This window comes from Pimephales promelas, chromosome 1 (genome assembly GCF_988280905.1).
Source record: "Pimephales promelas chromosome 1, fPimPro1.hap1.1, whole genome shotgun sequence".
Taxonomy (NCBI): Eukaryota; Metazoa; Chordata; class Actinopteri; order Cypriniformes; family Leuciscidae; genus Pimephales; species Pimephales promelas.
In genome coordinates, this window is record NC_142769.1 from 46,897,623 (window position 1) to 46,911,213 (window position 13,591).

The following is a 13,591-nucleotide window of genomic DNA, read 5'->3' on the forward strand; positions in this document are numbered from 1 at the left end:
GAACAGCTTGCAAAGGAACGAGACCTTTTCCGACTTCCTAGGTTGTCTATGAAAACATGTAGACTGATTTTTATGTGAAGAACACGGGATGTTATTAGAGCATGTCTGAGGATAACCAGCTACGGCTGAAATCATTAGCATACAACAAATCATTTCGAGTGAAAAAACGAAGAGAAAATCCCCCAAAAAAGTCAAGGGTACAAGCCTGTGTACATATTTTCATTTCCGAGCAAAGGAACTACTCCTCCCATAAACCACCGCGCCTCACTGAAGTCGACTGAAGCCACCATGAAGGAGCCTTTTGAGTGACTTCCAAATCTGACGACGGCCACGTGAACTTTTACCTCCAGTGAATTTTATATAGTGAATGTGCAGGGAAACTCCTGCTCCTCGATTTACTGAAGCTTATATGTAAAAGCTCGTTAAAAGTACAGGCATTTAAAACAGTAAAGCTGTTAAGAAGAACTTCGCCGTGAGTATTAAATCACGTTCAGTCTCTTGTTCGAGTGCAGTTCACTAAACTGCCACCGGTGTCGCTAATAACAAGCGTTTCTGAATTCTACATATAGCCCCTTTAAGCAATCAGCAAAACATCGTTTCTTTGGCATTCTTGTTTGTTACAGATGTAAGACTTGAATAATCTTACAGCACATTGCATTTGATCTCCAAAACAAATAAGACCGAGTGCGTACTACAGTCATATACTGTATGAGAGTGTGAATTATATCCCCTGTGAGTGTGTTAAATGATTAAAGATGGAAAACCTGGAGTTAAACAGAGTTTAACAAGGTCTAACAAGATGGTTGAATCAGCCTGATGTCAACACCAGCACCCAGAAGAGAAGAGTTAGATTTGTAATAGTACATAAGTGCAGTTGTTTTTTTTTATACATGAGTACGGTAACAGAGGATTACCTGTAGCACGCAGTGCAGAGGACACACACTGCAAGCAGGAGACACCTGGCCACCCGTCTCAGGACATGCGCACACACACACACAGACGCACAAACACACCACAGCAAAATCTGATTTGTATAGAGACACACACATATGGACAAACTGCCATGAACGTAAAAAGCATAAGCACCACAGAAAAAGCACACCTGCAAACATCTGGCACTGCAATAGGAGACTCATCTTCATACTGGAGAGCCAAATATTAAAACTGATCATAATGCTCTGTCTAAATGATCCCCAGCGTCTGAAGTTTTGATTTAATGCATTTAATGATGGTTAATTGTAAACATGTTGGTTTAATGGTGGTCATTCCTCATGCAATGCCAAATGTCCATGCCAATCCCATAACAGCTGAATCATTCGCTTTTCTGAAGGAAATACTAGTGTTTGCAAGGTAAGATTAGATACAGCGAGATGGAAAGAACAAGAGACAGAATGACAAATAGAAAGATAGATAGATAGATAGACCGATAGATTGATAGAGAGATAGATAGAAAGATAGATAGATAGATAGATAGATAGATAGATAGATAGATAGATAGATAGATAGATAGATAGATAGATAGATAGATAGATAGATGGACATAGATAGACCGATAGATAGACATATAGATAGATAGATAGATAGATAGATAGATAGATAGATAGATAGACCGATAGATTGATAGAGAGATAGATAGAAAGATAGATAGATAGATAGATAGATAGATAGATAGATAGATAGATAGATAGATAGATAGATAGATAGATAGATAGATAGATAGATAGATAGATAGATAGATGGACATAGATAGACCGATAGATAGACATATAGATAGATAGATAGATAGATAGATAGATAGATAGATAGATAGACCGATAGATTGATAGAGAGTTGATAGAAAGATAGATAGATAGATAGATAGATAGATAGATAGATAGATAGATAGATAGATAGATAGATAGATAGATAGATAGATAGATAGATAGATGGACATAGATAGACCGATAGATAGACATATAGATAGATAGATAGATAGATAGATAGATAGATAGACCGATAGATTGATAGAGAGATAGATAGATAGATAGATAGACATAGATAGACCGATAGATAGACATATAGATAGATAGACATAGACTGATAAATAGACAGATAGATAGATAGATTGTTAAATAGACAGATAGACAGACAGATAGACCGACAGATAAATAGATAGATAGATAGATAGACATAGATAGATAGACCGATAGATAGATAGATAGACTGATAGATAGATAGACATAGATAGACTGATAAATAGACAGATAGATAGATAGACTGATAGATAGATAGATAGATAGATAGATAGATAGACAGACATAGATAGACATAGATAGACAGATAGATATATAGACCGATAGATAGACAGACATAGACTGATAAACATACTGATAAACAGATAAATAGACAGATAGACCGATAGACAGATAGACCGATAGATAGATAGATAGATAGATAGATAGATAGATAGATAGATAGATAGATAGATAGATAGATAGATAGATAGATAGATAGATAGATAGATAGATAGATAGATTCTACATCATTGCGGTCAATTACATTTTAACATTACCAATCAATAGGAGCTTTTCTAAATTTTTAGAAATTTAATTTTACATTTTAAAGTTTTTATACAAAACTATGTCTGAATAAAATAATTTTGTAATCGGAGCAATCTGTAAAGAAGAAGAAAGAAAGAAAAGAAGAGGAAACATTTCAGCGTGGTGATATCTTGAGTTTATCCTTTACATTATGTTAAAATAAACTGCAATGCCTCATCAGATCTCACCCAGATATTAAAATAAAATCAAAATTAAAAACACTGTACATTCCACTTCAGGCGTTTCTAATAGATGAATAAACACCAGCCATACAAACAAAAGACAGATTTTTCTGAAAGCATACTGTCACAGTACATGACTCGTGCAAAACCATCAGTACTACTTATAAAAATATTATAAAACTAGCACAGGTACTAAAATGATTTTCCACAGTGTTTCTTTTAGTGTCAATGTAACTCTACCACTGGTAATGTTAGCGATGAACTAATAGTGTAACACAGTTTTGGAGTTCCCAACAAAACCATTATGTGCTATTAAAAACGTAGTGTTAACATTCAGTGTTTCCATAAAGTGCTTCATCAAAGTGCACAAACCCACACACTGTCCTTTAACTCTCTGTTACACTCAAGGTTTTCTCATCTAAATGTACAGCTAGTTAACTTTGGCCGGCTGATGCTCGACCACTCAGCTGATTCTTGATGGTTTGAAAGCTTTTCTTAGTGTGTCCAATCACAGCCCCAGCCCCGCCCCTAGCACCAAAGCCCCGCCCCTCAGAATGACCTGATGGAGTGCCGTCCATCTCCCGCATCTCTTTGTTCATCTTGGCTATCCGGAGTCTGGGAGGAAGAGCACAGCGGATGACGTGTTAATCGAGTTATTAGCAGGAAGAGCTTCATCAGATGTGCAGAAAACTAATTAGTGCGGACAAGACTACTTACAGCGTGACGATGTCGGCGTTGGCGTTATCTATGGCTATGCCGATTGGGTCCTTATCATCAGTGTCTTTTGCGTTGTAGTCCGCTCCTCTCTTAAGAAACAGACACACCAACCTATGACAGCACAGACACACGTTAGGTCAGAGGTCACCACCAACCTTTATGTTATGAAGTGCCATTTTTAGGTTTCCTGGTTAATCAATGTATGTGATTCTAATGTATTAATACACATAACCGTATTTGAAACAGCTTTGATGATCAAACATGACTTAACTTGATTAATCACAAATTGGCTAAGTTACACAGAAATAGTGCAGAATCTTAAATATTTTTAATATACTGTAATTTTGTTTGATTTGTCAAAATCCTACAAGTTAGACCTTGAATGACTGATTTCCAATGTGACCCTGCTACACGTGAACAGAATTTCCACGTCACCATCGTGTTTAAAAAGGACTTACTTAAATAGCTCTGGATTTTATAGCATTAAATTTTTATCCTTAAAGTGCAACACATACAGCAGAACTAGAACACTGATAGTGTTGAGGAGCGGGCATGTCATTTTTTAGCAATTATTATTATTATTATTTTTTTTTTTTATTGCAGATTAACAAAACAGTAACACAGGGGAAAAAGAAAAAGAAAACAAACAAACAAACAAACAAACAAACAAAACAACAACAACAAAAAAGAAACACAGAGAACAGAAAAATACAAAACAGCCCCACACAGTCATCGACAAAGTGGTATTGTAGGCACACGAGATCCTTTCTGTTATTTTTTAGCAATTAAAAAGCACGTCTAATTAACTGAAATCATGTATTATGAACATTATATATATATATATATATATATATATACTGTATATATATATATGAAAAAAAATTCCACACTATTTCTGTGTTGTTTTTTGGCTGGTAATAAAATGAAGCCATAAAACACAAATTTGATAATTTATCATAAACGTTTTTGTAAAATAACATGCTCCACAATGAGCTTTACTGTTAAAATTAAAACATGTATTATTCCTTAAATTCAGTTATTTAAAAATTTCATAATTTATTTGGATTAGTGTTGGTGTATTATTACATTAGGACATATCTAAATTCTACTGTACAACAGTAATATATTTCTGTCAAGTTAAACCGAACTTTTATTTTGACGGGTTGCCGCAAAGACCTTTTGAGTTTCATTGCGAGTTTCTGTGTGAGTATCTGCGAGCCTACTCGGATGGAAACCGTTTCAGTGAGCTCAATGAATAAATAAATTAAAAAATAAATAAATAAAAAATATAACGCTGTTAGTAACGCCGTTATTCCCATCACTGGAAACTGTTATTCTAGCAATAGAGTGCCGAAGTGATGACGTCACTTTGTAGGACAACCCGGAAGCTAGCGGCGCATGGGTTCCCTCGGTCGAAAAGCAATGCATTTTCCCCATAGACTTTTGGAAAATCGCAAAAAATAAGATCTGTGTTTAACAAAGAGTTGTGACCCTTACATGTTTTGTCTAGCAAGATAATCTTTACAAGTTAATCCAAAATTTATACATTTTGAAGCATATATAAAGATTTTAAAAAACACAATCAGACACAATAAAGTTTTAAAAAAAACACAAGCAGGTTATAACTGTGTTTTATGTCATAGATCAAAACGTGAAAATATTTAGAGGCTTTGTTCACCAGAGACCTTATTTCAGGCGATTTAGCAAAAACCCATTCAAAAATCCCATAGGCTTTAGAGCGAGTGAACCGGGAGTGCTAAAATGCTAACTCACTTCCGCGTTTTGGCCTACAGAGTGACGTCGTAACTTCGGCACTCTATATCACGATGAAGACGTGAGCGGTCGAAACTTGACCTGTAAATAAATATATATTAAAACACCAGATGTGAACGAGTGTCAAACACGAGGTGTAAACAGGGCCTTGTGGAGATTCAGCTTTAATACACAGATTCAACACCAGGGTGCGCCACCATAAAACAGTTTTGCGGGAAACATTAGCATCGAGTAAAATAAATTCTAAGAATCGATATCAAGAAGATAACTGTTGAAATGAGTGTGAAGTCTGAGTGTGTTACCCTGTATGTCCCAGTATGGTGGCGTGGTGTAGCGGTCCCCTCCCGTTGGAGTCCACCTGGTTAACATTAGCGCCGTTCTGTAGGAGGAACTCACAGGCTGCCAGGGAATTCTGCAGGGAGAATTACACAGCAATTATTCACTGTAATGCACACTCAAAACATGAACGCTGGACACACACACACACACACACACACACACACTCACAGCCATAGCAGCTTGTATTAATGGAGTTCTGCTGTCTTCGGCCACATTGACCCAGTTGACATCAGCGCCGTGCGCCAGAGCGTCTGCCATGAGAGGGAAATGCTGCATCGCCACAGATCGATACAGCAAAGCCCCGGGATGAAGACCACTCAGATCCTCCTCTTCATCATTCTCTGTGCAGAGAGAGAGAGAGAGAGAGAGAGAGAGTCAGTAAGGAGTGTCCAAATGGATGTGTGAACATCATATCTGTGTGTGTGTGTGTGTGTGTAACCTTTATGGGAGCTGGAATGGTTCTTCATTATTTCACTTGGGCTCAGACCTGTAGGGGAAACATCAAGTAACTGATTAGATCAATAGAAACTGGAACAGACACTTATTTCCATTGTTTCAATTTACTAGGGTCATCGTGTGTGTGTGTGTGTGCGCAGTGATTTAGTACCCGTGAGTCGTGGCAGAGTGGCTCGGTTGGGTTTGGGTTTGAGGGCAGGGCGTGTGTTCGGTTTGTCCTGCGAGGTTGCTCGGGTTCGTCGGGCACTGGAGCGCCGCAGGACCGTCGCTCGACCCGTCTCAGGGAGCTTGTGGATGAACTTCTTCTCTACATACTTCGAGCGAATCCACGACTCTTTATCTTGCCTAAGAAAACACACACTGATTATATGTTCTTCTAAACAAAAATCTGTGGTTCTAGTGATGACTAGCACATCAAAACACACACACACACACACACAGATTATATGTTCTAAACAAAATTCTGTGGTTCTAGTGATGACTAGCACATCAAAACACACACACACACACACACACACACACACAGATTATATGTTCTAAACAAAATTCTGTGGTTTTAGTGATGACTAGCATAGCAAGACACACACACACACACATAGGGTTGCTTTTGTTGGGTTTGGGGGGGGGGGGGTATTCGGTAATGACCCTCGGAATTCATATAGCATATTATTATTATTATTTTTTTGTACTTTTTATTTATATTTTTCACAGAACATAACAAAAGGAACATTATCTGAGACAATAAGAGATTTCAAGTGATAAAATAACAAAAATAAAATAAAGAAAAAATAAAATACATAAATAACCAAATACATATATATATAGCTGCACCTTAATGTTCACATCTCAACAAACACGATACAATAATATACAGCCTTGTAATGATATATAATATATAATGTAAAAAAAAAAAAAAGGGGATTATAGATTTAAATATTCTCTAACCATGTGACACCTTTTGATTATAAAGGTCAGTTTTCAATTGTAATGATGCAGTAATTTTTTCAATCATGTAAATCTGTTTTAGTCTCTGTTTCCATTCGGTTACAGTTGGTGATTTCACACTTCCCATATAGCATATTATAATCACTTATTAGGCTTATATTAATTTATAGAATAGCAAAGTATGCCTAATCAATGACTGTACCACATATTCTAGATATATGAAGGCTATCATGATCATTTTGCCAACAATGAACCATGGATTTATTTAGGTGAATTAATGACCCGATCAGCATGGCTATCTGTTTTCTCCTAAATAAAAGCTCAAGGGTTTATTTCTAGTAAGTGTAGAAATAGGACAAAAGTATTTTAATTTTCCTATATTATAGTGTAATGTTGATTAAAATATACTTTTGAAATATTCATTTTCATTTATATAGTAGCCTATATAGCCTATATGGATTTTACGACATAGGAATAATTATATAAATCATTATTACATTATTATAATAATTGTTTGTCATCCGAAAACACCATTGATAATGTAATGTAGACTGAGACTCTCACAACTAAAAAGATGTTTGAGCCCTCTTTATTGTCCTAGTACAAATCAATGCTTTATCTTTGTTTAACGAGCAGTTCATGGGTTGAACTCTTAATTTTGATCTGATCTGATGCATTTAACCTTAAAATGTAAAAAAAATTCTTGCGGGGGAGCAGTCAGTAAAACATAAGATTATCTTTTAAAAATCGATTGAACGCGGAACAGTTTTTCCTGTGAGTGAGACTGGAAAACCCGTAGTGGACGAAATCGGAGTGATAACAGAACGCTTAGAGTGCAGAGAGGAATGTGCTCTGACTCCAGTCCTGGTTTTGCGTCCGCGCCGTTAGAAGCTCAAGCTCGCAGGCAAAAATCGCTCTAGATTAGAGGATATTTTAACTAATTTGCATGTTGAGACAATATGAATGTTTGCAATTTGAATGCAATTTGAATGTTGTGACAGTTGGTCAGTGTGGTTTAGTACCGCCCCTCCTCCACTGTGATTGGACGGCTGGGTAAAAAGTGACAGTGATGAGCGCTGCGTTTTATCCAAAGTTGAACATTTTTCAACTCTCGGCGACCAGTAAAAAACGCCGGGCGCTTCAGCGTAAAAAAAAAAAAAGCTCAGCACCTCGTCACACTCATGGCGTTTAAAAAACGCGGCGCTCCCATTGAAAACAATTGAAAACGCACGCCAGGCGCGTGGAAAAACGCTTTGGTGGACACACGGAGTATAATTTCATTAAAAAACTAAAAAATTCATATTTCCATATTAACAACTTTCATATAGACATGCTGATTGTGGTTATGCCAATTAACTAGTACACTGCATTTACTGTACCTCGGACTAGAGGGGTGGGGCTTCTTGATTGTGATCTCATCAATACGCGCCTCATAGATCTTGTTAATGGCTGAGTTTCCTAACTCACACATGAGCTGTATGAAAGAATACATAGAAGAAGCAGAAATGGACAAAATGAGAAGTCTAACTAATCAAAAAAACTATTTTATCTCATACATAAATGTATGAGCATGACATGCATGCTTTCTTACTTTGACGAGCTCTGGTTCCCATGAGTCCAGCGTGAGGGATCGTACCTTTGAGAAGTGGACACCTAAACTCCTGCAAACACCAAACCCAATTCAGATGGATATTCGTATGACATGTTATATAGCTGTGTGTGTGTGTGTGTTACCTGTGTATGCCAGAGCATGTAATGCACAGTGTGATGCCCAGATTAATCGAGGCCCAGTCGGGTCCGGGCTCCCCGCAGTCACAGCACTGTCCGTTCCCGGAGATGGCCTGCACCTCCTCCAGGGCTTCCCGATGAGACGTCTCCGGCTCCCCTCCGCTCAGACGCACACTTCCCGCAGACACTGAGCTGCAGCGATCTCTCTGTTAAACACACACATGCCCACTTTTAGCTAATTTTTTTAGCATTTTAGCTAAATCTGGTTGTGTGTAAGTGTACAATAAACGTGCCGTTTCATTTTTTTTTTTCGGTTGGTTTATAATATATAAACTTTAAATATATATAATATTTAATACTAAAAATAATATAATATTTGTATATTATATAATTAAACAATCACCGCTGGCTGAACGTCCGATGCATAAGGCACACAAAATAAGAAACACTTCAGGAGTTTCAAAATCTGATTGTTTGAATTCTACAGGATTTCTGGGAGATGTGTGTCGCGTTTTTTAACAGTCCACCTGGAAACAAAGCCGACTTGATGCCAAACACCCTCATGGAAGAATGGCCTCTGGTCTTTGGCCAATAAAAGCTGTGATGGAGTCTGGCTACAAGAGACTAGTCTGTAGTTGGATTGTCACAATATCAAAAAATCTGTAATTTGTATCAATACCACTGAAATTTAATGTTTCTTGAGGCCATTTTAAACCCCAAAAAATAAAAAACCCCGGAATATACTACTGAACACACTATTGTATGTAAAATGTGACTATTAATAAAACTAACGCATAAATACAAACTGTAACATACTTTTCACATTTTTCTCAATTAATTAAGCAAAGTAAACTGTGCTTCATGTTTTTCCAAGTAAACAGTGAGGAATAAACAAAATCAATACCTCTTAATAGTGTAGTTTGATTAATATTGATGCCATTTTAGACATTTTGCAAGGCTTAAAGGAGTAGTTCACTTTTCAAAAAAAATTTCCTGATAATTTACTCACCCCCATGTCATCCAAGATATCCATGTCTTTCTGTCTTCAGTCGAAAAGAAATTAAGGTTTTCGATGAAAACATTCCAGGATTTTTCTCCATATAATGGACTTCAATGGGAACCAAACGGTTCAAGGTCCAAAAGACAGTTTCAGTGCAAACTGTTCAAAGGGCTTTAAACGATTCCAGACGATGAATAAGGGTCTTATCAAGCGAAACGATCGCTCATTTAAAAAAAAAAAATAAAGTTTAAGTTTTATAAGCTCAAATGGTCGCCTTGCTCTGTTCTGTGATGAGCGTTCGTGACTCTCCTGTTCGAACTTTGAGGCTCCGATCTTTTTTCGAGTCAATTTGTTCATTTTGTTCGTTGAACGAACCAAATGACACGAAAAAAGATTCATTCATTTTGATGAACGAGTTCGAACAGGAGAGTCACGAACGCGCATCACAGAACAGAGCAAGGCGACCATTCGAGCTTATAAAACTTAAACTTTGTTTTTTTGTTTTTTTAAATGAGCGATCGTTTGGATTGATAAGACAAAAGTAAATTATCAGCAAAAGTTTTTTCAAAAGTGAACAACTCCTTTAACACAGTTGTAATATTTTGTTATATATGATACATGTGACCCTGGACCACAAAAGCAGTCCTATGTGTCCATTTTTTTAAAATTGACATATATACATCACATGAAAGCTGAATAAATAAGCTTTCCATTGATGTATGGTTTGTTATGATAGGACAATCTGAGGGTGCAAAAAAATTCTAAATATTGAGAAAAGAAACCAAGAAACCATTTAAATGCTGCATGCAACCACATCACACAGGAAGATGTGATTATTCAGAGCATACGTGCAAATATGCCTGTGAAGGCTGCAAAGCCAGACAGCAGTGAATACTGTACAAACAATACTGTAGAAAGATTGTTATCGTTTATCATTTATTTTAACTTGGTACTTTTGACATACCTAGTCAGTAGTAATATATTGTCAGAATAAGTAGCTTTATATAAATCTATAGAGCTCGATGGAATGTCTGCACTTAGATATTTAGTTAAACATTTATGTGTGTGTGTTAGGGTGACCACCATCAAACAAACCAAATGTGGGACAATCATAAGTTTGTGTGGGACATGTTACCAACACTAAAACATACCCTGAAACTGTTATATAATGTCTATCTAACTTGATAAAAACATTTATATTCTGCCTTTCAGCTGATAAAAATGATTTGTTCTTTAGTCCCTTCCAGAAAAAAATCTTTTTTTTTTCAAAAAAAAAAAAAAAGTCTTTTAAATTCAGCATCACTGAGCCCAAAGGCAGCAGGAATCATGTATATAAATATTTTAGAAACAGTTCTGACCAAGTCCAGCAAAAATCCAACAAATAAAATATAAAACAACATGAAATTAGATGGACAGTCTTATATATTAAGAATATATTAAACACCAAAACCAAAAACGTTCATATTTTTAGAAAGGATGTGAATTAAAGCAACCACTGCAGGTTAAACAACAACAGATAACTTCCGTTAAATGAAATTTTTCATTTGTTTTCCGACAGGGAACATATATGAAACGAATCACCGGTCCACATTTTGATTGACAGCCGTCACAACCAATGAGTGACCGTGTTTACTCCTTTCTTTTCAACCATTGGATAGTGTATAGCTAAAACACAGCTGTTGTATATAAAAGTAATAAGTGGAATGCTTTCTTAAAAAAGGCAAAAGAACGCATGCACATTTTCTTAATATGATATTAAAAACTAATAGACTGATGAAAATGCGGGACATTTCCTCAATATGCGACGTGCGGGACAAGAGGTAAAAATGCTGTGCAGTACAACGCAAAGCGGGACGGGTGGTCACCCTAGTGTGTGTGTGTGTGTGTGAGACATACAGAGCTAAGATTGTCATCTCTTCTGTCCTGGAATGCTGAGGCGATGCTGTTCTGGACAGCGCTGATCCAGCTTTGCTGCTGTCGCTCTGAATCAGCCTGTAATAAACAGCTCCTACACACACACACACACACACACACACACCCTGTCATTTGGAGAATGGGATATGTACAGACTTGCCTAAATGCAGAATAACATATTTACAGGAGGACAAATCGCAGCAAGAGCATAAACACTACCAGTGTTGGGAGTAACGCATTACAAAAGTAATACATTACAGTAACATATTACTTTTTGCTGTAACGCAGTAGTGTAAGGCATTACTAATCAATTTTCAGTAATATTTTACTCATTACATGTTCAGTGAGGCTTGTATTACAGTTGTATTACAGTGTATTGTCTGCTTTTACTTCTTAAAGGCAACATACTATGTGAAAGTTTTAAAGCAGTCTTTTAGTGCCAGTTCAGAGCGGTCGCGTCTGTAACATTGTTTTTTCCTCAGAAATGCGAACACGAAAACTAAAATAAAATGAATATTTTAAGTTCTATGGAGACTGGAGAGCCAACCCTTCCTCATCCGATTTGCGCAGTGTAATTAACAGAATTACAAAAAATATATTTTACCTCCTATTTTTTTTTGTCACGCATGAATGTGTGTCTTTTCCCTAATATTAAAAATAAAACATAGACTGATATTTGTCTAATGTCTGGAGTCCTTTGAGGAAGTAGCCTATACGTTTCAATACATGTATTTTCTGAGAATTTTTATTTCAAGTTTTGACTGCAAATGTCATGTCCATAATGCTCCTTAACTAGTTTTGTGGTGTAGGTCTACGTATTTATCATGTTAACTTCAAATAATACTAATAGCCTAATTTAAAGATAAGGCAGCATTGGATATGGACGGTAAGGAGAATAACGCTGGTAGTTGGAAGAGGTGTGTCGCGATTCTGTTCGTGGATCTGAGTCGTGTGGCGAATCGCGATTTTGGTTTCATATTGCATATCGTTACAGCCCAAACGTTAAGTTCTACTTAGTTATTTTGGTGAAAGTAACTCAAAAGTAATACATGAGTAATGTAACGCATTACAATTCTGAGACAGTAATATTGTAAGGTAATGAATTACTTTTAAATAACAGTAACAAGTAATACCTAATGTATTACAGTTTGGAAGTAACTTGCACAACACTGAACACTACATGAATCAGAAAAATGCTCAAAAATACAAATGTCAGGCCAGTTCTGACAGTTTAGTACATTTCACACACACACACACACACACAGACTCACTTGGAGGGAGAGACAACCTCAAAGCAGAATCGTCTGTCTTGTTCACTGAAGGGCTTCACTGTGCATAACCGCAAGTCCTCGACAACAACAGTGATCTGCTCCTGTTACAGAGAGACCGAGAGCTTGTTTAAATAAAACTAATGCATTGTGTGTTTCTAAGATCACCAAAAAAAAAAAAACTCTAAATGAAGAGTTCAGATGCAAAAGCCTCTAAATGCCATTTGAAATTTTCTTCTTTAATGATGATTTTTATCAAACTTGAATATTTAAGTTCAGTAATTTCACTTAAATAACAATTAATAGGTAATCATCATTGCCATTTAAGTGAAATCACTGAACTTAAATATACAAGCTTGATAAAAATTATCATTCTAGAAGAAAATTTCAAACGGCACTTAGAGGCTTAAAAAAATGTGTGGCTTTACTTCTATTGGTTAATGCTACGTGATCATTTTGCTAGACAATCTGATACTTACATTATGTTTCTTTTGGTAAACCAGCTGATTCTTCTGAATGGAGAACCAGCGCCTGCAGTATCAACACACACACACACACACCATGGCCATGTAAGGTATTAATAATGCAATCAGACATATGATTGTTATTCAACACACACCTACAGCCTTTGAAAATCACACTCAACCCCCTCAACGGACACACACATACAAAAGGGTGACAGGTGAAAGA

The 13,591-nt window shown here is 36.5% G+C and overlaps 1 protein-coding gene across 2 annotated transcripts in view; it reads right to left on the reverse strand.

Annotated features, from left to right (window-relative positions):
* The window catches only part of acap1 (ArfGAP with coiled-coil, ankyrin repeat and PH domains 1), a 34,880-nt gene that overhangs the window by 954 nt on the left and 20,335 nt on the right, over positions 1 to 13,591 (reverse strand). Inside the window, exons 12-24 of one of the 2 annotated variants that reach the window (XM_089130614.1) lie at positions 13,381 to 13,432; positions 12,905 to 13,005; positions 11,616 to 11,727; positions 8,726 to 8,925; positions 8,583 to 8,652; positions 8,371 to 8,465; positions 6,198 to 6,391; positions 6,030 to 6,077; positions 5,759 to 5,931; positions 5,554 to 5,663; positions 3,479 to 3,589; positions 3,321 to 3,376; positions 915 to 1,024 (exon numbers count right to left, since the gene is read on the reverse strand). In XM_089130614.1, the coding sequence (XP_088986740.1) occupies positions 915 to 1,024; positions 3,321 to 3,376; positions 3,479 to 3,589; positions 5,554 to 5,663; positions 5,759 to 5,931; positions 6,030 to 6,077; positions 6,198 to 6,391; positions 8,371 to 8,465; positions 8,583 to 8,652; positions 8,726 to 8,925; positions 11,616 to 11,727; positions 12,905 to 13,005; positions 13,381 to 13,432 (1,432 nt within the window). The remainder of the gene's footprint in view (positions 1 to 914; positions 1,025 to 3,320; positions 3,377 to 3,478; positions 3,590 to 5,553; positions 5,664 to 5,758; positions 5,932 to 6,029; positions 6,078 to 6,197; positions 6,392 to 8,370; positions 8,466 to 8,582; positions 8,653 to 8,725; positions 8,926 to 11,615; positions 11,728 to 12,904; positions 13,006 to 13,380; positions 13,433 to 13,591) is intronic. The other variant, XM_039658922.2, reaches the window with a different exon arrangement.